At 40.8% G+C, this 26,817-nt stretch overlaps 1 protein-coding gene across 6 annotated transcripts in view; it reads left to right on the forward strand.

Annotated features, from left to right (window-relative positions):
• Positions 1–26,817, forward strand: part of NRP1 (neuropilin 1) — a 157,785-nt gene that overhangs the window by 94,885 nt on the left and 36,083 nt on the right. For all 6 annotated transcript variants that reach the window (XM_033208422.1, XM_033208426.1, XM_033208427.1 and 3 more), the window contains exons 7-9: positions 13,914–14,069; positions 18,271–18,415; positions 26,380–26,711. In XM_033208422.1, the coding sequence (XP_033064313.1) occupies positions 13,914–14,069; positions 18,271–18,415; positions 26,380–26,711 (633 nt within the window). The remainder of the gene's footprint in view (positions 1–13,913; positions 14,070–18,270; positions 18,416–26,379; positions 26,712–26,817) is intronic.

Here is a 26,817-nt window from a genome sequence, read left to right on the forward strand (position 1 = left end):
TGATGCCTTTGGGGTTAACTCCTGGAAGAGAACCACTATTAAGTTAGGGAGAGGTCATTTGAGAAATAAATAAAAAGGTAATACTTCACACGGTGTGGACCTAGCCAGTGAAACTCATCAGTCAGCAGACTCTAATTTTAAGTGGACTCTTCAAAGTACTAGAAAGTTTATGATTCATTATAATATTTGCAGTTAGAAATGCTAAGATAAGAGTAGCCACATTCCTAGTTTAAGGGTGCAAGTCAGTTGCTCAGACACCTTAACATTGACTTTAATGACAGGCAGTTTGGAGGAAAGGAGTTTCAGATCTTGCTGGCAATGCCAGACTTACATAACATCGAATTTAAATTCAACAAACATTTATTGAGCATCTGTTAAGAATTAGCCACTATATGTGAAAATAGGTGAATTTGAAGTGAAGAAGACACCTTTTTTCTTTTCTTTTTTTTTTTTTTTTTGAGACAGGGTCTTCCTCTGTTGCCCAGGCTGGAGTGCAGTGGCACGATTGCAGCTCACCGCAGCATCGACCTCCTGGGCTCAAGTGATCCTCTCCTCAGCCTCCCAAGTAGCTGGGCTACAGGAGCATGCCACCACACCTGGCTAAATTTCTTATATTCTGTAGAGACAGGGTCTCGCCATGTTGCCCAGGCTGGTCTTTTTTTTTTTTTTTTTTTTTTTTTGAGGCTGAGTCTCGCTCTGTCGCCCAGGCTGGAGTGCAGTGTCCGGATCTCGGCTCACTGCAAACTCCGCCTCCCGGGTTCACACCATTCTCCTGCCTCAGCCTCCCAAGTAGCTGGGACTACAGGCGCCTGCCACCTCGTCCGGCTAGTTTTTTGTATTTTTTAAGTAGAGACAGGGTTTCACTGTGTTAGCCAGGATGGTCTCGATCTCCTGACCTCGTGATCCGCCCATCTCAGCCTCCCAAAGTGCTGGGATTACAGGCTTGAGCCACCGCGCCCGGCCCCAGGCTGGTCTTGAACTCCTGAGCTCAAGTGATCCACCTGCCTCAGCCTCCCAAAGTGCTGGGATTATAGGCATGAGCCACCGTGCCTGGCCTAAAGTGAAAGAGACTCTCTGTCTCCTTCAAAGGAATTATAATCTAGGTACTACCAGCAAAACTATGCACACTCACCCACCCACCCACATGCACACAAACACATGTAGGCACCCACTCCAATTACCCAAAAGACTAGGTAAAAAAAATTAGGTCACATTCTTATGGTTAATATGTGTATATATGCATCATCGTGATCTTCGTATTAGCCGTGCAGAATGACTAAATGAGGTAAGCATTGGCATTTCTGTTCGAGAGAAGAGGAAACTAAGACTTGAATGGACTAACTAACTTGCTTAACATTATCCAGGTCACTCCTGCAGGTCAAAGCTATAAAACTATTTCTGGGATCTGTGCTGTTTTCCACCATATGCTGCCTGCATCACCCCAGTTTTCTCTCTGTTGTGCCAGAATGCATTGATTCATTTTAATTGTGTATTGTGATTTACTGTTTACTTGACTTTTTCCTTCACTGTCTAGAGGGCAGGAATCTTACCACCTTCACTCCCTTTCATCCAAGCACCTAGCACTTACTTGTATTGTGAATGAATAATCGCCACACATCAAGTTCTCTCCACATTGGGCTGGATATTAGAAACACAACTGCCCATCATTAGAAGATCATGCTCTGAGCTCATGAACTTCTCCTTAAATGTTTAAGGCGAGAACAGTGTGATTTCAACAGAAGCGTGAATCTCTAAAGAAAGCATGCGCAGTTGCTCTGCCATTTCACTGACAGGTTTTATTTTAAATGTAGACATCTACAGAGGGTAGGAGCTGCAGTGTGTGCTGCTAGACTCAAGAGAGAAGTCTTGCTGACTCATGCAGATTGAGGTTTTGTCTCATTCCCAGGAATGCTTGGACTCCCAGAGGCAGTGAAACCGCACATTTTAGCAGAATTACCTCAACAGTGTAGTGCATGATCATGAACTTCAAGCATACCTACAAAGAAGATTTCATTGCCCTTCTGTCATTAGCCAAACACTTCACAGCCTAGACTCCTGGACTACACAAAGGCCTGTGCAAAATGTGTGTGTGCGCATGTGCGTACACGTGCGTATTTGTGTGTGTGTGTGCGTGTGTGTGCAGTGGGGGAGGACACTTATCTTTGCTCTCCAAAGGAATTTTGCCATGAGATACTAGATAGAAGGAAAATATTCATTGGGCCAGGCATGGTGGCTCATGCCTGTAGTCCCAGCACTTTGGGAGGCCAAAGTGAGTAGATCACTTGAGGTCTGGAGACCTACCTAGTCAACAGGACACAACCCCATCTCCATTAAAAATACAAAAATTAGCTGGGCATGGTAGCACACCCCTGTAGTCCCAGCAACTGTAATCATTTGAACCTAGGAGGTGGAGGTTGCAGTGACCTGAGATCCACCACTGCACTCCAGCCTGGGCAACAGAGCCAGACTCCATCCCAAAAAAAGGAAGGAAAATATTCATAGCAAATATTTTCAAATGTAAGCAATTGGGTGGGATTTTTTTATTTTTTTATTTTTTACTTTTTATTTTTGTTTTTCTTCTGCCATTAGTTCATCAACTCTGGCCGCTTCTGCTTCCCCCGACAAACGTCCAACCCCCAATCCTATGAGGTCCACTTTGAATGGTTCAAACGACCTGTTTTCCATCAAGCCCTTTCTAGCCTCTTCCACAAGTAATTTTCCCTTCTTCTGAATCTGATAATGCCCACTTGTAACTAGGCTGACACTTTTTACTTTCAGTCTCATAACATCATTACTGCCATATAGGCTTGTGTGCTCCCAGATCCTGGCATACAGTAAATGCGTGTTGGATTTAATGGACTAAATGCTTTTATCAGGATACTTGGCATCCTTCAGTTTACTGTAATTTCACACTTTTAGTTTGAGTGGCTACGATGTGTGAAGCTTCATGATTGGGCTTTGGGATGCAGCTGTGTGAGCAGACACTCTGAGCTCCATAGTTTATCAGTTGCTAGACTCCAAGCAGAGGTTATAATTGCTCAGAAAGACCAGGAGTGTAAAAAAAGAAAAAAAAAGGTCTAATTGCGCTATGTCTCGCTTCATTATCTATAAAACCTGTCTGAGGGACAATTGAGAAAATGTAAGATGAGGGACAGGAAGGTAGCACTTAGTACAATACCTGACACATCATGGTTGCCCCAGAGAAGTTTTTAATAGTAACAAAAACAATAATCGTCAGCAATACTTTATCAACATAATACAGTCCTACTGAATTATGTGCAGAGATCACCGATTCTGCTACCAAGTCTCAAAGTGGCTGTAATCCAAACCAGCCATTAACTCATTCTTCTATTACTGTTACTCTCTTTGTTTTAGGGCTGACAAATATTAGGAGCGAGAGACCTGTATACACACTCTACTTAATCTTACAGGATATCTAGAGCTATATCCTTGCAGTCAACGAGATCAGCAGCACTGAACCCAAACGTTTCTCTTGCCTACCTAACCCATGCAATTCCTACCCTCTCAGTCTTCTGCTAGAAGAATACTTTCCTAGCTTTCATGGATATTACACATAAACAATCAGATGGAATCAAGAGTTGTATCAGGAGAGCACGATACTCGCCCATGCCTTCTATGTAGTACATGCTCGCTAACTCTTTATTAAGTAAACCAATCTAGCAAAAGCACATGCTCTGATTCTCCTATGAGGTTCTTGACTGGAAGATTCTCATCCCATGTATACATATTTGAGACTGATTATCATTGTTTTAAAACTGTAGCATGCTTGTTTTTTCTCTGTTAAGAAATTTCAGTTAGGCAATTTCTATCAGAAAGTTTTTAAGTTAAAATCTTAGCCAAATTATTAGGGATTACATTTGGTCTATTCTGACAGCATGTCCTCTTTCCAAATCAAAGGATTAGGCTCAGGTTTAAATTAAATGTAACTTACAAATAAGCATTCAAAAAATGTTAATTAAAAGTATTAAGTCCCTGAGTCTTTTACTGCCTGGCAAGAACTCCTAAGTCTCTTTGTAGGAAGGGGAGGAGGGGACATTAAAATGTCATCTTTTTGACCAAGCTGTTAAAGGTTTCCCAGGTATTCATCTGCAAGTTAACATGCCATTGAAGGAAAATACTTTATTTTAACGAAGAAAAGGTTTCACAGGTTGGTGTATGTCTTAAAAATGTAAAACAATCCTTTCTAAAGCATAGAGATGTAATCAGCCATTCTCTTTGACTCTGCATAAGAGTTTCAAATTGCATTAGATGTTGATTACTTGTATTTCGGAGTGTATAGAAACCCCAGCACCATTTCATTTTCTCCCTCTTTGTTATCAGAATGTATTGTGTCCTGGTGTCCAGATTTGTACAGGTTTATCAAGTAAGAGAGGAATATAAATGGAATATTTGTCTGGTTTTGGTGAATACAGTTATATCTGCTCCAGATAATGTGGAAGAGGAAAAAAGCCCTCAGGTTTTGCGTCAAATGCATGAAGACTGGCTTCTTGTATTTGTCTTAAATGTGTTTCATAAAATAAGCTGAGCGTTCTCTAGTGGCTTGCCACAGTTCCATGCATCACTCTCAAACAAAGGTCTTTCAGAGCCTGATGCTGTTTCCATCACACTAAGAAAATGTAGAGCAGTGGTAGTGACTCCACCCAAAAATGGCATTCTTCACCTTCACATTTGATCTTTATGGTTTCCAGATTGGAGCGATTTGGGTAGCTGGATTCTGGCAGTGTCTCTGGTTGAAATGCTGGAGTATTAACCTGCTGCATTGAGTCCCTTTTGTTTCTTTTGGACAATGCTACTTGCCAATTTTAACAACTACAGCAGATTTTATTATTCAAACAGAACCAGATGGGACTCCAGTTCAAAGAACATGTCAGAATTAAATATTTCTTTTTTAATTAGTTGCTCCTGATTTATGCAAAAAGAAAAATGCACATGAGAGTGGGAGAATGTGCCATAAATCCAGACATACCAGAGCCCATGTAAGCACTATATCCTTTCATCTGCCAAAAGAGATGGAGGCCAGCCCTTGTGTGGGGACTTCATTTTTCTTACTCATTTTCTTGTTGTTCTTTTGCTGTGACTGCAGTGGCAGTCAGGGAAGCCAGCCCTTCCACTGCCTCTGTTCTGTTGCAGCCTTATCTCATATTATTCTAACTGGCTGGATCAAGTCTTCTGGTAGGAAAATTCATCAGTTCATTCACTTGGGACTGTTTTACTATGAGCAAAGGTTTTGTTTATTTCCATGCAGGAAAATGCTCTCCTTTAATTTAACTATGGAAAAAGGGATTCATTCAGGCAATGAAGACTAAAAGAAAATTCATGAGATTTTTCCTAGCTTGCACTGTTCTTCTACTTGGGTATTTTTATTCTTTCCCCGAATTTTAAAGTGTTTCATTGTTATCCTTTGCTCAAAATGATTCATTGCTAGCATTTTGTTTTTCGACAGCGTGAATAAATTATTTGCAAAGTTTTACTTTTCAGTAGCAAGTGCTAACGTTCAACTGATAGTCAACACAATCGGAGATTATTTCATATTCCTTATAATTATATAAAATAGTGAATCTCCAAAAAGAAAAGCTGTTGGATTTAATTATTATTACTGAGAAATTATAAACTATCTTTCCAATCATTATGGTTATAAAATATGAATTGGGGAATAGCATAGGTGTAGCGGCTCATACATGGGCCACCAGTCTCATCTGGGGTATAAGTCCTGGGTCAAACACTGGTAAGTTATGTGACTCTGAGAAAGGTACGTATCACTTTGTTCCTCTGTTTCTTTGTCCATAAAACGCCCCTTGTATGATTGTTGTAAGAATTGAAAGAGACACTGTATATGAATTTAACCCTTCATAAAATACCTAACATGTAGAGGTTGCACCATGAATTTCTGGTTATTAATGGTAATTTTAGCCTTAGCCATCAGGATTTTTTCTAGGTAATACCACCATAGGGACAAAACACAGAAAGAGATAGGGAGTTATGTCACTAACTCTAAAGCGACTGCATTCAGATTCGTAACAGTAAGAAGTCCAGGATCCTAAGTTAATGAGCACAATGGTCAGGTACTGTGAGTTAAGCCCACAGAGCCTAGAATAGCACTGATGTTCACAGGCCCAGGCTCTGTCAAAAAACATGTGTTTTATCTAAGGAAATGAGACAATTGCTTAAAAATATTTTCTTTAGCTTGTAGTGTCAAGTGATGAATTAAACAGCTCTTTGAGTCATCAGAGATGCCTCAAAGAAATCCGACAGTCTCCCCCTCAAAAAATATTTTCCTGTTTTTAATCAGACCTCAGCTCTTTGTCCTCTATTTTTTCAGGCCCTTGTGTTGACCTGCCTTGGGAGTGTTAAAAACTGGTAAATGCTCCCTTGCCAATGCTAGCTCAATGGGCAGTATTTTATTGAGAAAGACAGATTTTCATTTTAGAAATGAGGCTTTCCACGTTATGACATTACCAATATTGGTTGGTTATGTATTATTATAGAAAGCAGTGATATTCATTTCATGGCTGGAAGGCTGCGTGCTGGTGTTTAACCAGCAGTTTGCAAAGACTTGCTACATGATTTACTACACATGCTGCTTTGTCCTCAAGTGATTCCTGGTAAAATGTGTGCTTCTCCTTGCTTCTCTTTGTCTGGGGAATGTGTTTCCTGTCATTATTAAGACAATACCATGGCCATATGGTGCATGTGGATGGTTCCTGTAGATATCTTACAACAAAGAGTAAATTGGGAGCATGGTAGAACCCAATGCCGTGGGGAGGTGGGGATTCGCCACCCAGGAACTGCTACAACATCACCCCTTCACCCCTAGAAGTGGTGAGGAAACCTGTTTTCTTCTAGTCACGCATTTCTCACCACCCAAAAGGAAAGGCTTGGGATTTTCTCTTCTTTATCTGCTAACAAGGTCTTCTCACTGTGGGTGGAGCACAGTGTGAAAGTAAGATGTGGGTAGACTTTCCACCACCAGTGTTAGAATTTCATACCCATATTGTGTTGGGTCACTTCTGCAGACGGCGCTATGTATTGTAACTTAAAAAGTGGCCACCAGCTGGGTGCAGTGGCTCATGCCTATAATCCCAGCACTTTGGGAGGCCAAGGCAGGCGGATCACTTGAGGTCAGGAGTTCAAGACCAGCCTGGCCAGCGTGGTGAAACCCTGTCTCTCCTAAAAAAAAAAAAATACAGAAATTAGATGGGCACGATGGTGGGGGCCTACAATCCCAACTACTCTGGAGGCTGAGGCAGGAGAATCGCTTGAACCCGGGAGGTGGAGGTTGCAGTTAGCTGAGATCTTGCCATTGCACTCTGGCCAGGCGACAGAGTGAGACTCTGTCTCAAAAAAAAAAAAAAAAAAAAGAAAGAAACGAAAAGAAAAAGACAGCGGCCACTAGAACTCAAAAGGAGTTTGATAAAGTTCTGTAAAATAGTCTACATGCCATCGATAAGTACCAGATGTTTATGTTTGTCACACACACAGAGGGAAACGTTCAACAATTTCAGTGAATGCATTTGATGTTCCATTCCATCTCTGCCCACTGCCATCATCACACCCCCTCACCATCACCCTTAATGTCAAACAGAAGTATATCCAACTCAGATGTGAAATCACATCCATCTTCTAATTAAAAATAAAGCAGCTGTGAAATAATGATATTCTTTCAAAATAAGAAAATGGTGATTAGAGCGGAGCTGATTGGGTTGAGGGAAAGCAGGTTACTTAATTATGGTTATTGTATGTCTGAATTTTTATGGAAAGAAAGGAAGTATTGTTTAAGATGATGAACTCTCCAAAACATAGAGGGGCGGCATTGTGCAGAAGTACTCTGGGTTGTGTTTTTGTCTTTCCAGCTGCTTGTCCTGGGTCTCCAGTCTTGCCTATTAGCATGTGACGTTGATGAGAACTTAGCATGATTCAAAAAGCTAAGCCACCAAGATGATGCGTAGTGTTTGATTTGGAGTGGGTTTTATGACTACTTATCATTTCAACTTCAAAACAACCAGAGCTCATATTCTTTAAAGAGCAATACATTTTATGACAAATAATGTCAGTAGTGGTGAGGGAAACATAATAGGTTGTTTAGTGTCCATGATTTCATTCACTTATTTCTTCCTGCTTATCTCTGCCATTTCTGCTCCTTCTCATCCCTGGAACAGTCTTTCCCTTTGTGTCCACTCACAAGCTCCTACTGTGTATCCCTCCATAGCCATCTTGAGCATAGAAGTCGGCTACGAAAATCTCCAATCCCCCCTACCTCCATTTCTCTGTTAAATTGTTTACCTTTTCCTTGATGCTGCATGTGTACATGTCTGTATGGTAATCATGGGTTTGTGTTTTGCACACTCTTACTGCTCTTTATATTCTAACAACTTAATACAGAACTTAGCAGATAATCACTATTAAGTGCTCACTGAATAACGTCAATCCAGTTGAGTCAGATCCAATACCTAAATATTCGCAGCCACTAAAAATTATGATGTAGAAAAAATAGTAGTGGCACTAGAACACCTATAGAGCTCCGTCATAAAGCCAGTTATGGGGCATAGAGGTAATATGACCTTATTTTTCAAAGTAAAAACATGCACACAAATATTCACATGTACTTTGCATGGGAAAAGAAACTCTGAAAGGTTATGATTGGTAATTATTTCCTAATGATGGTCTTAGGGAGATTTAATTTTCTTCTATCATCTTTACTGCATTTTATGAATTTTCAGTAGGCATTTATTACTTTTCTGTATGGAAAAATAGATGCTTTTCAAAGGAAATCCACACAGCAATCTAGAAGGAGGTACAGCAAAAAACAGAATGATGAATTCAGTGATGGAGATATGAGCTATGAAGGGATTTAGCCTACTAGGCCAAAAAGAGGAAAAGGTCATTTCCAGTCAAAAAACAGACAGAGGTTGTTTTGGGGCAAAGGAACTTTTTATGTCAAGACATGCAGATAGAAAAGGCTTATATTCTGTTACAAGCAACAAATGTTATAATATGGCTGGCTGGTACAGTTTTGGAGAGAGAGAGGGGTAGCAGGAGAGGCCAACAAGGTAGATTGAAGCCAGTGCCATGACTGGCATAGACAGCTACACCAGTGAGAAAGGCTTGTAAGGGAAGGAGAAAACGTTTCATTTCCTCTATTAGGTGGTGCAACTTAGGCCTACAAATTAAACTGACAAAAGACAGATTAACAGGAAAAAAGGCATTAATACTTTAAATTTTACATGCACAGAAGCCTTACAGAAAAGAAATGAAAAACCCAAAGAAATAGATTCAGATGCTTATACACTATTTTAGCAATGTGTGATAAGTCGTGGATAAGTGACTTGAGAAAAGAAAGAGGATTTGGGCTTCTAGGGTGGATAAGTTGTAGGAACGTGACTAGGAGATACATATGTATACACACACATGCACACACACACATATATATAGAGGAAACGAATGGAAAATAAGAGTTATTTTAGTAGGATTTGTTTATGCAAATTTTATCTCTGTCTCCACTGATAAATGTTGCTCTCTTCATTCTGGTAGAGGAAAGGGGGAAATTTTACACCACCTTCCCTAAGGGAAATGTATGCCCTGCTTTTAGGCAGAGAAGGGGAGGGCATAGAATTCTTGCATCTGTTGATTCTCGATTGCCTTCAACTCAAAATAATCTTCATGCCAAAGTGGCAAATTTTGGGGGTGGTGTCTTCCAGAACTCTTCAGATATGAATACCAAGGCATGAAGTCTTTCTAGGTCTCCTGACACGGACACCAGCAGGGTGAGCAGTGGTGCTTATGAGGCAGGACTTTATTTGTCTCCCCTCAACCTCTCTCAGGCACTTGTGAGTGGAGGGCAGATCCCTGTTAGAGAATTCCACTAAGGCATTAAGAGAAAGGATTCGTGGAAAGAATTTCCCCGGTCTTAGCAGTGAGGGTTGCACGGTGCTGGAGAGGCTGTATGTTGTTAGAGTTCTGGGTACTATCTGGTTTTAATTGCAGTGGTTCAAGCCCCAATCCTAATCACTTTGTGAGGTTGTCATCTATCCTTACTAAACCCACGGGCAATAATCTTAGGGAGAAAAATAAAATGAAATTTCAAGTATCCCCGTGTGGTAAATAAGAGAATCTGCAGTTTTAAAGCACAGCAGGAAACTATACAATTACAAGAGGAGGTTGCCAATGCATTTCATTGCTGTTGAGAAAAGAAAATATCTTTCTTTTTTAATGAGTGATTCATGCATATGCTTTGGGGACCTTTGTATCTTCGGCCTTAGACGTTTTCCTGTGTTGGATACTAGTTAATTCCAGTCAATTGCTCCTTCCTCTGATGTCAGCTGTTCCTAATACCTAGGAATCTTCTGTTTGATCACCAGTTAACTTCTTTCCTACTTAGTAATTAAATCTAACTCCAAAAACCAAAATTTAAAAAGTAGAAAAAAGACAACCAGGGAATGAAGTTCTAGGGTTATTTCAAATCAGCCCAAGCTAAATACACACTCTTGGGAATTTAATCATTTCCAAACTAAAGAGCCATCTGTAAGTTGGACAGGAAAAGTTTATTTAAATAGCTCTGCTTCATGCTCCCTTGGACTTCAAGATTTTAAGGACCCTTCAGCTTGAAAGTAGCTGTGGCATTGGGCATGACTTTAATGGACAGTCGGAAAAGCACTAAGTGTTCTGAGAGCATTTGAAAACAGTGAAAATTGTTCAGAGCAACCATTTTTAGAGTACCCATTAACTTTTAGATTGCAGCATTGTGAAATCAGAGAGTTTCTGCAGCAACTTAAAATCACCTGTTTGTCTGGAGCATAGTGAGATTTAGGGTTGTCAGATAACATCGATACAGAAAATCCATTTAAATTTGAATTTTATGTAAGCAATGAATTAGTTGTTAGTGTAAGTATAGCCCAAATATTGCATGGGACATACTTACACTAAAAAAAAAAAATTGGTTTTGCCTGACATTCAAATTTAACTGGTGTTTTATACTTTTATTTGCTAAATCTGACAACCATCAATCACCTCCCCTTTTTGAAATATGTACATGAGGGAGATAGGAAGTTTAAAACATTCTTCAAAGTACCATGGTTCACTTTTGAAAAACAAATGCAAACTTTGGTAAACAAGTATAGGCACTTGATAAGAATATGCTGGTAAAATATTTATTTGTTAAATTAAAATTATAAAATCTGTTGTTATTATTCTAAAATATTAAATTCTATTGAATTCTTGTTCCTTTTTCTCTTAAATCCGGTGAAAGCACACAAAGCCTAGAGTTTATATCTTTAAAACTAGGGAAATGAAATAAAGATAATTTTGCGTTGAATGGTAGCCCCATCCTTTCCAGATGAAATCTACTACTGTTGAATTCTATAACTTCAAATTGGTTTCCATGTGCTGTTTTTCCTGGATGTAGACAACATGATTTAATTACTCCAAGTGCCTTCAGGAAAAAAAGCAATTCATGAAAGACAAAATGCCTCCATAAGGCAGGCTATGCATAAAATGGAAATTCTTTAAGTGATCGTGGCCTATGGGCACTGGAGAATTAATTGAAATACTGTATTCTGAAAACTGAGTTGTAATATGGCAACTGAAAAGCGAGATTCAAAAGCTGGGAGAGGGATTGGGCTTTTTTTATTTGTTTTATTTTTATTTTTATTTTATTTTTTTGAGTGAGAGTTTCTCTTTGTCACCCAGGCTGGAGTGCAGTGGCGAGATCTCAGCTCACTGCAACCTCTGCCTCCCGGGTTCAAGAGATTCTACTGCCTCAGCCTCCCGAGTAGCTGGGATTACAGGCATGTGCCATTATGCCGGGCTCATTTTTGTATTTTTAGTAGAGACGGAGTTTCACTATGTTGGCCAAGCTGGTCTTGAACTCCTGACTTCAAGTGATCCGCCCGCCTCAGCCTCCTAATGATCAAGGTGCTGTTGCAATATCTTGTCGATGCTAATAGTTGTAACGTGTAACTATTTTCTGTGTCCTTTAAAAAAATATTTGCCATATATTTGTGGGGTTTTTTTAAAGCTTCTATATAAAGCTGGGCATACAATTGATGGAGCAAATAATTTTATAGGAATAATCAGATGTATTAAAATAAATTGAAAATATCACTATTATATAGAAAATAGTAATGAGTTTTCTTTCAAGATGATTCTTAGTTATTAACGCTCGTAATAAGGAGAGTTAAAGGAAAAAAAAAAAACCTACTCTACTGGAAACATCTAACACATATGAAAGAAGGAATTATAGGAAGTCAGAGTGGAAAAGAGTCTTCCAACTTATCCAATCCCACTCCTTCATTTCACAAATGAGGGCCCAGAAGCCTAAAGATGATAGCAGAGCCTGGAACAACGAGTGCTTGCTGCTTAAATCAGTTCCTTACCACTCACATCACAGGGCCCCGGGATGAAATCACAGACCCTCGAGGTTTCAGTCACCCTCTGGTCATCACTACTCGGATGCCCTCCAAGAGTCCCACCCCTCAGGATATGAGATAGGCTAGTGAGAGATGAAGGTGAGGCTGTCATGTTGAGGAGCTTTCCCACTGGAAACTTACCAGGAGAAGGTTGCAAGCCCAAGCAGTTGTTTCCTGGAGACATCAGTCTCCCCCACATGATGACTTGGAATCCACCTGCCTCTCAAACTGAGCTGCAAGGAGAGAGGCCACAGGAAGATGTGCGGAGGGAAGAAATCTAAAGCTGAAACAGAAATCTTTACCCTCTTCCTCTTTATTCCATCCCAAGTTATAAATCTACGGCCCCTCTCCCAAACCACAACACCCTTAGAGCTTTCAAGTCAGTATTGTTTCAGTCTGCATTTAATGTGGAAGGAGGTAGGATGCCAAAGACAGAGGGGAAACAGGATTATGTTAGACAGGAATTCAAGTCCAGGCCTCTCCATTATCCATTGTGTGAGTTTATCTTGTTTGTCTTGATTTTCTCTTTGCAAGATGACACATATGAATGCACAGTTTGGAAAGTATGTTTAATCTCTTAGAAAATATAATGACATGATATTGAATCCAGTTTTCTCTTTTCCCCTGGGATTCAAGCAATCCTGGTTACAACAGTGAGAAGGGTCTTTTCCTGGATTTCCTCCTAACAATGGGAACCAACTTAGGGCCATGCTGTTTTTTGTCAACAAAAAGAGTCAAACTCTGTAAAATACTTGAATAGATTTATTCTGAGACAAATATGAGTATGCAGTGGCTTGTGACACAGAATCTCAGGAGGTTCTGAGGACATGAACCCAAGGTGGTCTGGGTACAGCTTGGTTTTCTATATTTTAGGGAGGCATGAGACATCAATCATATACATAGAAAATGTACATTGGTTTGGTCCAGAAAGGTGGGACATCTGAAAACAGGGGTTCCCAAGTCGTCGGTGGATTCGAAGATTTTCTGATTGGCAATTGGTTGGAAGAGTTAAGTTACTATCTAAAGACTTAGGAATGTCTGGGTTAAGATAACGTACAGGTAAAGACTCCAGGTAGCAGGCTTCAGAGAGAATACGTTGTAGATGTTTCTTATCAGACTTAAAGAGTCTGTTCTATCATTAATTCCAACAGAGATGAGGGTATAATAATGAGGTTTGTCTGACCGCCACACTGTCCTGTCATGGCCTGAACTAGTTTTTCGGGTTAGCTTTGGAATGCCCTTGCTGGGACAAGGTGTCCATTCAGATGGTCAGGGGGCTTAGAATTTTATTTTTGGTTTACATTGATCATGACTTTGCCTTTCTTTACAAGGAATGGAAGGGAGGAGTCAGGGACGATGGACACCTGATGGAATTAGGCCCTGTTGATCCCAGGTGGATGAAAGCCACAACATGGAGCCCACCAGAAAAGATGCTTTGGGTTGCAGTGCTGCAGGGATGGTGCACTGATCATGCTTGTACTTGTCTTGCAGGTGGACTTGGGCCTTCTGCACTTCGTTACAGCTGTCGGGACACAGGGCGCCATTTCAAAAGAAACCAAGAAGAAATATTATGTCAAGACTTACAAAATCGACGTTAGCTCCAATGGGGAAGACTGGATCACCATAAAAGAAGGAAACAAACCTGTTGTAAGTTAGGCTGCCACCACGGCAACCAATGCAGTCTTTTAAATGGATGATCAATTTTTACTTGTTTGTTTAGCAGCTTTCTGTCTGGCCTGGTTTATTTTTGAATTGATTTGAAATGAAAAGTGCAATTAGAGGTTTAAATCTGACCAAGGTGTCTCATGTTCCCAGATCCAGAAGCCAGGAGGAAATTATATGAATGTTTCCAAGAAAAGTCAATACTGGCCAAATTAAGTGTCAGACTCAAGAATTGCTGTAAGCCTCCCAAAGGGACACAGATTCTGCGTGGGATAAACACTGTCCTCTTAGAATCTTAGGAATTTGGGATTTTGTTGTTTTTTCCCCCTCTATTTCTTCATGCTCTTTCATAGATTATTTCTCTCTGTAATGGGCTGGTTTTAGTAAACATCTTTTCATCTATCTACTGTGGCTCACAAACTAATTTACAAGTACATTTGACTGCTTCTTGTAAGAACACATGGAACCAAAGGTATTTCATTGTGTTCCCTCAGATCACACAAATAACACACTACCTCTGTACTACTTTCAACCAAGAAGGCAGCAGAGACCACACTGTGTGCCTGGGCACTCTGCCCTAGCTCATTTGGAACTGAGATGTTTTTCTCAGCCTGCCTGTTTATTTGAAGTTACACTTGCTCTGATTTTCTAATCAAAAGATTTTGGAGAATTCATACTCACCGTCTCCCAGAAATTAAAAGCTTGCCCTGGAGGCCGAGCAAAACACAGGAAATTGATGAGGATAGGAGCAAAGATCCAGGTAGCTTGCAATGATGGGCTTGGGAAGAGGCCAATTAACCTGTCCTTGTCTCTCTTTTGAGCTTTGGTGTACTTGATTTTCTCCTTGTGGATCTGGAACTGAGAAAAGCTTCCTGGGTGTGAAGTGAGAAAACCTATTAATTCCCTTTGATTAGCAGTGAAACCCCCACTCTCGGACAGGGCAGGCAAGATGGAAACAGCCACAGATAGACAGCTGCTCTGTAGGAGGAAAATGCTATGGGCAGGCAAGTTCAAGGCCATTGTTGAGCCCTGGAGGACATGCAACCAGTTTGTCTAGGGAAGAAGAACCTTCCCAGTCAACGCTCACGGAGATGAAGCGAGTAAATTTTGACCCCAAGTTTCGTGACTGATTCTTGTTTGGGAATAAATTTCCGAAGATATACTTTAGGTTCAAGGAAATAAAAAATCACTAACTCTAATGAGGCACCTACCAGCCAAAGAACCCAGAGAGAGCTGGGAGAGCTGACCTTAGACTTTCAGGCCATTTCTTTTTAAAATAAGCGCTACTTCAGGAATAGAAAACCAAACACCTCATGTTCTTACTTATAAGTGGGAGCTGAATGATGAGAACACATGGACGCACTGAGGGGAGCAACACACACTGAGACCTGTCGGTAGCGGGGTATGTGGGAGGAGTGAGAGCATCAGGAAAAATAGTTAATGGATGCTGGGCTTAATACCTAGGTGATGGGCTGATCTGTGCAGCAAACCACCTTGGCACACATTTACCTGTGTAACAAACCTGTACATCCTGCACAGGTACCCTGAAACTTAAAGGTTGAAGAGAAAAAAAAAGAACAAAATAGAACCATGAGGTGAAAGGTCTACAATAATGTTAAGTGAAACACTCAATTGGTGTTTCATTGTCTTTATACTGGAATGCATGCAGATGAGAGGAATGAAAGGAAATAGCAACATGACCATTTTTTGTTAAGGAAAAAAAAACCATAAGGGCTATTTCAGCAACACGTTTTCTTCAACTGTTGTCCACTGGTTGTTTGCATGGCCCAGAATAGGGGGAGACTGTCAGAGAGCACCCACAGATTCCAGGGGTGTCTGACAGTGCACGCAGCTTGCCCTGGGAACTCCCTGGCACACAGAAGGGCTTCAGGGGGAGAGGCAGAAGGGATAAGGAAGGAGTCGGCAGAGAGGAAGGCTTGGCGTCTATTCTGAGCACTTTAGCTGAATCTGAATGAAATTAGAACATCCACCTAGAGTCTCATGATTGCTGCCCACGCCACCTTTCTCTGTACTTTAGGGACTTTCAGCCACTCCCCTCTACCCTCATTCCCACTTTGCTCCAGGAGTGCAGCTTTCGACCAATAACAACTGCAGCAACCCTCTTCATGTTGGAGAAAATGTGTGTAATACATGATTTTCAGCAAACTTAAAACTCCCTCAGTGGGAGCAAAATGCACCTCCCCTCTGCCTGCGCCAGAACACACAGCTCTCCTGCCAGACTTCTGGTCTCTCTCAGACATGGACTCGGTGCCCCGTAAGGAGAGCACCATCACTGGGGGCCCTCCTTCCCTGGCAGCTACCCGCTACTCTTTGTCACAACTAAAATGCTCCCACACAGATTGATTTCCAGGGAGAGATGCTGATGTAGGGCAGAAATCAAAAGGCCATCACAGACTGGGATAAATTAGGATATCAGGTAGTCTCTCGAGAGAGATCAGGCTAAAAACTGACTTTTTTAAACAAAAATAGAGACAGGGTCTTGCTCTGTCACCCATGTTGGAGTGCAGTGGTGAAATCATAGCTCACTGCAGCCTTAAACTCCTGGGCTCAAGCCATCCTCCCAGCTAAATCTCCCAATTAGCTAGGACCACAGGTATGCACTACCACAATGCCTGGCTAATTTTTTTTTTTTTTTGGAGAGTTGGAGTCTTACTATGTTGCCCAGGCTGGTCTCAAACTCCTAGTCTCAAGCAGTCCTCCTGCCTTGGCCTCCTAAAGTTCTGGAATTACAGGCATGAGCCACCACACCCAGCCACAACCAACTCTGTAAAGCATTTGACCACCAGCCTGACTTTCACAAGCCCTTTCTCCCAGGAGGAAGAGCAGGACTTGGGAAACCATAGACCTCCTTCATGTCCTCACCTGAAAAGGTGAGGAGGAAGCTGCACACCTTGGGTGAGCCCCATGATGCTCCAGTTATGCAGCCTAAGAGGAGGGGTCTGACCCAGCTGTGCAGAGAAGCATGGTGCTGAATGCACGAGGCCCGAAACTGAGAAACGTCACCACTCCACGGCTGAAGTAAAACCCGGGAAAGGGTAGGCAGAGTATTCTGTGATGGCAAAGTCTCCAGTCCTCAGAGATCTTACTGGAGAATGCTACTGCAGCTCCCCCACCCAGGCAGAGTGGCCCCCACTAGTCCTTGTGGGAAACACCCATTGGTGCCTGGCATGCATTATATTTGCAGTCACATGCCTCATCTTTCTTAGAATAAAATGACTCGATTTAAAACGAGAAGCAGAATCCCAGCACTTTGGGAGATGGAGGCAGGTGGATGACTTGAGGTAAGAAATTCAAGACCAGCCTGGCCAACCAACATGGTGAAACCCCATCTGTACTAAAAGATACAAAAATTAGCCAGGCGTGGTGGCAGATGCCTGTAATCCCAGCTACTCAGGAGGCTGAGGCAGGAGAATTGCTTGAACCCAGGAGGTGGAGGCTGCAGTGAGCCGAGATTGCACCACTGCACTCCAGCCTGGCTGACAGAGCAAGACTCCGTCTCAAATCAGTGAATGAATGAATCAATCAATCAATCTTGAAGCACAAGCCCTGGAAAAGCTGATTTTTAGTTAAAAATAATTTATAACTCAGTTTTGACTTTGACCACTAAAACATAATTTTACCAATAATCAAAAAAGGATTAAAGTCACGCATCAGTGTGGGAGACAAGATCTTCTGTCAAGGAATGAAGTCAAAGGGGAGAACACTGTTTGACCTAGTACTGTAGCTGCAAACACAACCTAGAATTTCAAAAAGCCAGACCCTAAGCTGAAACCAAAAAGCATCCCTTCTGGGGGTTCTTGGGAAAGTCAAACAGTGAGTTTCCATGACACGTCTGCAGTATTATTTTGGTCCTCTGGTAAAGTTAATAGTTTCACACTTTTTAGATAATAGTATGCATTCTTTAATCAATATTATCCATGTAATTAGTGCTTTTAAAGGCTCTAGCCTCTCAGAAAATTGAACCGATGATTAGGACAGTATTCTATATTAGACATCATTCTGATTGCTAATTGAAAAAATTAACATGGCAGGTTATTAACGTTGTCTCATCCTTGATCGACAATGCTGAAATTGTAAATACTTTTTACAACCACTTGTGAAAACACACTTTTGGATTTAAATTCAAAACCTCTGCTAAAGAAAGTCACTTTTTTCCCCCATACAGCTCTTTCAGGGAAACACCAACCCCACAGATGTTGTGGTTGCAGTATTCCCCAAGCCACTGATAACTCGATTTGTCCGAATCAAGCCTGCAACTTGGGAAACTGGCATATCTATGAGATTTGAAGTATATGGTTGCAAGATAACAGGTAAGCTGTGGAAGATTGAAGACTGAATCTTCCAAGTCGAATATTGTCTTGTTTTGATTTATGCAAACCTTTAAATATGGGGTGAATAAATTTGTAAATGCAATAATTTTTATTTGATAATAAAAGCATCTACTTTGGATTTAGACAAATCCAAGTTCAATTCTTGCCTTACTACTCACTAGCAGATTGTTTTGGTCAATATACTTACCTTTCAAAGCCTTAGTTATCTCACCTGGGAAATAGTCATAATTACTTACATCATACAGCCTAGTTGTGATGATGCATTATTATTAGATAATGGATATAAAGCACATAGCACAGCCTGGCATGTGGTAGGTATTTGTTTACTGGTACCTTTTCCACTAGACTGTAAGCTGCGTGAAGGCAAGTGTCATGCCTTTCATCTCTGCTTCCTGGATACTGACTACTACTTAGTAGATTTACAGTAACTAACTGTTGCATGAAACATTCTCCAGCCGTTTTATTTATTTCTTTGTTTCTTTATTTTGAGACGGAGTCTTACTCTGTCATTCAGGTTGCAGTGCAGTGGCATGATGATAGCTCACTGCACCCTCAACCTTCCAGGTTCAAGTGATGCTCCTACCTCAGCCTCTTAAATACATGTGGGAGAACATGAGGGCACCAGTATAGACAACTAATTGTAACCCCTATGTTTCTTGGGCTTGTCTCAAATTCCTGGGCTCAAGCTATCCTCCCACCTCGGCCTCCCAAAGTGCTGGGATTACAGGTGTGAGCTACTGCTCCTGGCCAGCTTTGTCTATTTATTTATTTATTTTATTTAGTTTTTTGAGACCGAGTCTCACTCTGTCACCCAAGCTGGAGTGCAGTGATGTGATCTTGGCTCACGGCACCCTCCACCTCCCAGGTTCCAGCAATTCTCCTGCTTCAGCCTCCTGGTACTACTACAGGTTCACACCACCACATCTGGCTATTTTTTGTATTTTTAGTAGAGATGGGGCTTCATCATGTTGGCCAGGCTGGTCTTGAACTCCTGACCTCAGGTGATCCACCTGCCTCAGCCCCCCAAAGTGCTGGGATTACAGGCATGAGCCACCACGCTCTGCCTGTCCATTTATTTTCTTGCGTGACTATGTTATATTCTGCAGTATATAGCAGTCATATTAGAATTCCTTTCCATTTTAGTAAATACATTGCCAAAGTTTCATTGAAACAACCACCAGCACCAAAAAACCAGTACAATGTGATCTTCATGGTAGGCTTGAAAGTTCAAAGGCAGAATCAGTTGACCCACTCACTAAAAAGTAATTAAAAACAAACAATGTCTAAAACTCTTTGAACTACCTTTTAATATTATGTTATATATGTATTTAGGGTATTTAATTTTTTATTCCATTTTTATGTTTATCCTTTTTAGTTTAATTATTTTTAGAGGAGAAGAATACTGACTTTGGAAGGAAAAAAAATCACTTTGGCAATGTTCCATGACATTACAAGCAATTTTGAGAAGAGCTAATGAACAGGAAAAACTACACTTGTTTATAGTAGAGTTCAGCTTGGAAAGTAAAAACCATCATCAGATTTTTTAATAAAAAATTTATTTATTTCCACCCCGTAGACAGACTTGTTTATTATTTTAGGACCTAAGACTTAGAAAGCTCAAGGCTTTAGAGGCAGGAATTGAGTGGAGAGGGGTTTGAAAGAAGAAAGGACATTGAAAAGTTAGATATAACCTTGGCTTTATTTTCGATCAGCAATTAGATGACAGAAAGTTCTAGGTCATTTTCAGAGCATGACAAATTTGTGCTGTTATTCATAAATTTGTAGAAATAAGGCCATTTGAGGTTTGGGTGGAAATTTCTGGCCCATTTCTTCAACCTTATCTCATGTCATTGTATTTTTAAAAATGAGGTAAACTTCATAAAGACTCCAAACATGTTAGTCAAAACTCTGAATTTCCAGGCTCTTAGAGATTTATGTCATATCCTTTTAGCTGAATAGAATTCTTTTTATACCTAAACTGTCCTTTTTAATTTTCACAAAGATTTCCCTGAGAGGTAATTCTAGGAATGTGAGCGAAGAAGGTAAATAATTTGTTCAATTTTTTAAAAAAGTTAAATGATCTAGTTATGTAAATTTAGATGTCTAAAATAGCATATACTAATATTTTCATATATAATTAAGTAGCCGTTTTTCAAATAAGGTGCTTCCTTTCAGTTCCTAGTGCTAGTCTCTTAATCATGGTCTCCACTATACTTTTAAATATTTTCTCTCTAGTAAAATGGCTCTAGTCTCCAAATAATTGCCACAGGTAGGTTTTTGGAGAGGCTAACACATTACAATGATAGTCACATGGACAGAAGGTAGGCAGACATGTCCAGGCTTGACTGTGGACTGTCCACTTAGTGTATGCGTGACCGACCATGGGTAAGACATTGAGACTCACTCTGATCTCCATTTTCTGGTCTGTGAGGTTCACCTTAATGCAACTATAATGAGGAGTAAATAAAAGAAAATTTGGAACACCCCTGGCTTAAAGTAAGTGCTCATTAAATGGTACCCGTTAGATTAAAATAGTACACGGCACTCAATACATTGAACCTAGCATATGCCCCAAAGAGCAGAGCTTCTAATAAGACAGTAATTTCAACTTTTTCTTCTTGATTATCAGAAGCAGATAATCTTCATTTTCTTGAGGCTACAGTCCTCTTGAGTGGAGATTAATGAAAGGAGGACTACAATATCCCTGCTGGACTAGATGGTCCAGGAGAGCAGGGGACCTGTTTGCCTCATTTACTGTTGTGTCCTTCCTGTATGCCTGGAACATAACAAATGTTTGGTGGTTACTTTTGAATGAATGAAGTGCAGTTCTATCCAAACCTTCTGAGAAACAAATGGCTGGACCTCAAATTTTCACTCTGTCGAGTAGTCATAATTCAATCTGGATTTTGTTTAAGCCTACCTAATTAAAAGTTACTGCTTGAACACATCACTTGTCTTCCAAAGCCACTAGAGCCCTAAGTTTTACCCTAATTTTTTGATTCAGAAATTATTTTTTAGAAATATAGTAATCCTGGGCTGGGTGCTGTGGCTCACGCCAGCACTTTGGGAGGCCGAGGTGGGCGGATCACAAGGTCAAGAGATCGAGACCATCCTGGCTAACACAGTGAAATCTCATCTCTACTAAAAATATAAAAAATTAGCCAGGCACGGTGGCGGGCACCTGTAGTCCCAGCTACTCAGGAAGATGAGGCAGGAGAATGGCGTGAACCCAGGAGGCGGAGCTTGCAGTGAGCTGAGATCGTGCCACTGGCCACTGCACTCCAGCCTGGGCAACAGAGTAAGACTCCATCTCAAAAAAAAAAAAAAAAGGAAAAGAAAAAGGAAATATAGTAATCCTGGAAACTTCAGTTTGTCACCATATAGAGATATAAAGAAAATAAGATTGGAACAAACCATCCTGCTTTATAGGTGATTGATGAAAGGCATTTTCATTATTTTGACAAAGTAGGCTTCATCATTTTGGCAGAGGTGGAAATTGATGAAAATCACGTAGGACGATGCCTGCTTAACACACTGTGAACTCTGCTGTCTTCTGTTGTTAACCAGAAGTCTGTTACCCAGCACTTCAACACATATTCATGTGCTCCTAAGTCAATCAGAATTCACAATGATGATCTCAGACACCATAATATCCAGAGATACTTTCTGAGTCATCAAGGAAAGATTAAATTATGCTCATTCAGGGTCTCCCATCAAATACAGTTATTACTTTCTCATTATTTGGAAATTGGTTAACTGGATATTTGATTTACCAGTATACCTCAGTTTTTCCATTAAAGCTGAGTACAGAGATTTACTGTAAAATAATATCACTGAAAATAACCACCTCAATCCTCCATTACAAAACTAATTTCTCCCTTCCATCGTAAAGTGGTCTTAAGCTTTCCCAACAAGGTTGCCAAGTGAAATACAAAATGTCCAGTTAAATTTGATGCAGACAAACATGACATAATTTTTCAGAGTAAGTATGTCTGCAATATTTGAGACATATGTATACTAAAAAATCATTCATTATTTCTCTGAATTCTAATTTCACTGGGCATCTTGTTTCTTGCTTTGTTGTTTGTTTGCTAAATCTTGCAACACTATTTCCAAAGGGTTTGACCTGTACCAGGCTGACCTGTACCAGCCTGCTATGAAGGGACAGAGTTAAACACTAGCATCTCATTCAAACCTTGAATTAATTGTTAATGTAATTTTTCTCCAAATTTTTGTTAAAAGTGAGTCACATAGTTTTCAGTCAAAGGTAAATCAAGTTGCCTCTTCATTTTTTTTTTGTTTGTTTGTTTTAATGAGGCAGCCATATGGAAGGAATAAGTCTCACTTTGTACCATGGATATGTTGGCTAAATAGGGGCAGGACATCACTATGTCAGTGAATACAGAAACTATGCCCCAGCTGAGTCTGCATTAGAAAAAAGACATTAATCTGGTGACGGTTCTGCTTTCCTTACAGTATTCAAGTTAATTATGTTTTCCTCCAAATGGTAACATCTGGTCTCCATTACCAGCTAAACATTGCCTTTCTAAAAGCTTGTTTGGAATCAGGCAGGTATGAACACCGTGGCCAAAAAAATGGCACTCTATTTTTAGCACTATATTTTCATAGTCCCTTAGTAAAATTGTTTTTGTAAATCTTTTTTTAATCCCGACTGAGTATATTCTTGGTTTCCAGATCCCAGCCTGGAGCAAATACTGTGGTTGAATTACAGGAAAGGGCACTTGGGAAAATGACAGCTGCCTTTTATTGTATTAAGTTGATTCATTCAACAAATATTTGTTGAGCAAATACTATGTATAAAACAGGGCATGAAGAGTCATAGAAAACAGAAAAATATGACTTAGTTCATGTCCTCAAAGAAGTTAAAATCTGGGAAGGCAGAGAGCAGCATTCCAAAGAACTAAATGTGCTCATCAGCATTTGAGGGCCGGGTGTGGTGGCTCAAACCTGGGACCACAGTATTTTGGGAGGCCAAGGTGGTAAGATCTTTTGAGCCCAGTAGTTTGAGAGCAGCCTTGGAAAAATAGCAAGACCAAAAAAAATTAAAAATTAGCCAATCATGGTAGCATCCACATGTAGTCCTAGCTACTCAGAAGGCTGAGGTAGGAGGATTGCTTGAGGCCAGGAGTTCAAGGCTGCAGTGAGCCATGATCACACCACTCCACTCCAGCCTGGGTGACAGAGTGAGACCCTGTCTCTTAAAAAAAAAAAATTAAAAATGCCTGGGGGGCCAGGCGCGGTGGCTCACACCTGTAATCCCAGCACTTTGGGAGGCCAAGGCAGGCTTCACAAGGTCAGGAGATCGAGACCATCCTAGCTAACATGCTGAAACCCCTTCTGTACTAAAAATACAAAAATTTAGCCTTTCATGGTGGCAGGTGCCTGTAGTCCCAGCTACTCGGGAGGCTGAGGCAGGAGAATGGCGTGAACCCAGGAGGCGGAGCTTGCAGTGAGCTGAAATCACCCCACACACTCCAGCCTGGGCGACAGAGCGAGACTCTGTCTCAAAAAAAAAAAGAAAAAAGAAAAAAGGGACATGCAAATAAAGTGGTGTGAAGAGGCCCAGAAATGGAAAACTGTGTCTAGTTACAGAGAATAGAAAAACCGAGTAAGTGATGTGGCATTCGAAAACAGATCAGGATTTTAAGCAGTTCAGATAATGGAAAGGGTAAGATGATGGGGAATTCCTTGCTGAGGGAATAGAAAGAAAGCCTCCAGACTCCCAGAAGTAAGGAAGTTCTTCATGTCAGTTGGCACTGGTTAAAGGAGTGAATGGGGAGAGAGGCCTTGCAAGAACATGATATGGAAGGCCTGCATGCCTGATTGAAAATGACATGCATAATTTCTAGACAAGAAGGCAGTGAATGTCTGAGTAAAGAAATGACGTGATTTGGACCATAGAACTCTTGTGGAAAGTATCTGAGTAGTTAATTCTTAAGGTTCAGCTGATAACATGGACTTAGTTTAATTGCATTAGATGTTTGCCTCTCACTTAGGGGTAGTTATATTTTTAGGCTAACTTTTTATTACATTATGCAGAATTGAGTTGCTTCAAAGAAAAATAGGTTATCATTCCTGCACATGTTCTTGATTGGGACATACAGTTTATAAAGGAAAATAATTGAGTGTTGGACATTTTGTCATTAAGCCACCGTTGAATTCATCAATGACTGATGCTCTCCTTGTGCTCAGAAGCTACTTGGGCTGCTTTAGAAGACGTAAAAAGGTCTATGGTGCTGTTCATTGCCTTCAAAGATCTTACAGTCTTGCTGTGGGTATATCACTAGCAATCTTGAAGCCTTAGAGAGCAGTGGAATGCTGAGCTCTGTGCTACTTACATCATATTTCTGAGATGGGAGAGCTCAGAATAAATGCTGCAGTAGCTTGAAAAGTTTTTTTGAGTCTTAAGCTGGGTTTTGAGCAAAGGCAATGATGAGGATGACGTCTATACTGTATGAGAAGAGAATTGGTTAACTGAGATGTGTTGTCAGTAATAGAAAATCAACTGAGGCAAATGGGATGAAATCAAAATGAGGGTCTTGAACGCCAGATCGAGTTTTGATATCTTCCCATCAGTAATGGAAAACCATGGTACATTTTCAAAAGATTTCTCTTTTATGTTATGGGGTAAAACATACATAACATTAAATTTACCGCTTTAACAATTTTCAACCACTTTTAACCATTTTCATTTTATCATTGTACATTTTTAAGTGTACAGTTCTGTGGCATTAAATACAGCCACATTGCTGTGCACTTTATTTCCAGAATTTTATAATCGTCTCAGACTGAAACTCTGCACCCATGAAACCGTAACTCTCCCAATCTCCGTTTCCCCCAAGCCCTGGCAACCACCATTTTGCTTTCTGTCTCTATGAATCTGACTGATCTAGTGATAGGCTACTCATATCCGTGGAATCAGACCATATTTGTCCTTTTTGTGTCGGGCTTCGTTCTCTTAGCAGTGGAGATTTTTGAGGATGAGAATGACATGGTTAAAACAATATTTTCTGAAAAGTTAGATAGCAGTTGGTATAGTGGAGATTCAGAGTGGGGTCTGGGAGGCCAACCAAGAGCTCATGTAGCACCCTGGCCAGAGCGCTCGGATCGGGATAAATCCAGAAGAAAGGAAGGAGGCGACAAGGGTTTTGTTGCTTTCCTTTACTTAACAAAAACACAACAGGATTTGGCAGCCAAACAGAAATGACAAGATGACTAGGCAGGAACTGGATGATTGGTGATGCCACCAATTAAAAGACAGGGTTCAGTGAAAGGATGCAGTATCCAGGGAAAGGACTGTCTTAGTCTGCTGATGGTACATTTGAGATGACAATGAGACATTCTTGTGGAAAGTCCCCAATGCAATTAGAAATACGGGTGGGGAGAAGGGTTGCAGGGGATCGTGGTCACTATTCTTCCACACTCAATTCAATCGTCACCTGCCCTGGGAGGTCCTCTCTTACCCCTGCAGTCTAAGTCATGCATTTCTTCTCTTTACCTCTGCATCACTGTCTCTTTATCTTCGTTTTAGCAACTTTCCTGCTGTTGGAATAACTTCTATGCGTATCTCCAATCCATCACAAACTATGAACTTCTCTGAAGCAGGGCCAGTACTTGATCCAGGGGTAAATTCTGGATACCAAAGAGATTGAAATATGAATACTAAACTTAGAAGACCTCATAGCGGGGGGAATGTATCTTTTATTGAAGATTTGCCTTACTGGGATGTGAGTGTAGAGACGGGAATTCTGACAGCGCAGGAGGAAAGTTTGAGGGAGGGAAGAGTTACTGTAAAATAATCCAGAGACTGAAAATTGATTGGGTACAAAGTCATGTCTTTATTCCATATGTTGTATTTTCTTTCTTAGCATGGAGTCGCCCAGAAAATCATTTTGCATTATCTATTTCATTTCACCTCCCAGATTATCCTTGCTCCGGAATGTTGGGTATGGTGTCTGGACTTATTTCTGACTCCCAGATCACATCATCCAACCAAGGGGACAGAAACTGGATGCCTGAAAACATCCGCCTGGTAACCAGTCGCTCAGGCTGGGCACTGCCACCCGCACCTCATTCCTACGTCAATGAGTGGCTCCAAATAGACCTGGGGGAGGAGAAGATCGTGAGGGGCATCATCATTCAGGGTGGGAAGCACCGAGAGAACAAGGTGTTCATGAGGAAGTTCAAGATCGGATACAGCAACAATGGCTCCGACTGGAAGATGATCATGGACGACAGCAAACGCAAGGCAAAGGTGAGGGCTGGGGACTGGCAGGAAGTCGTCCCTCGCGTCCTTAATTTCAATCAAGGGCCTCTGGCATTCTCCTGAGGAAGGGCTTCTTTTTTTTTTCTTTTTTTTT

The sequence above is a fragment of the Trachypithecus francoisi genome, unplaced genomic scaffold, assembly GCF_009764315.1.
Source record: "Trachypithecus francoisi isolate TF-2019V2 unplaced genomic scaffold, Tfra_2.0 Lachesis_group9, whole genome shotgun sequence".
In the NCBI taxonomy this organism is placed as follows: domain Eukaryota; kingdom Metazoa; phylum Chordata; class Mammalia; order Primates; family Cercopithecidae; genus Trachypithecus; species Trachypithecus francoisi.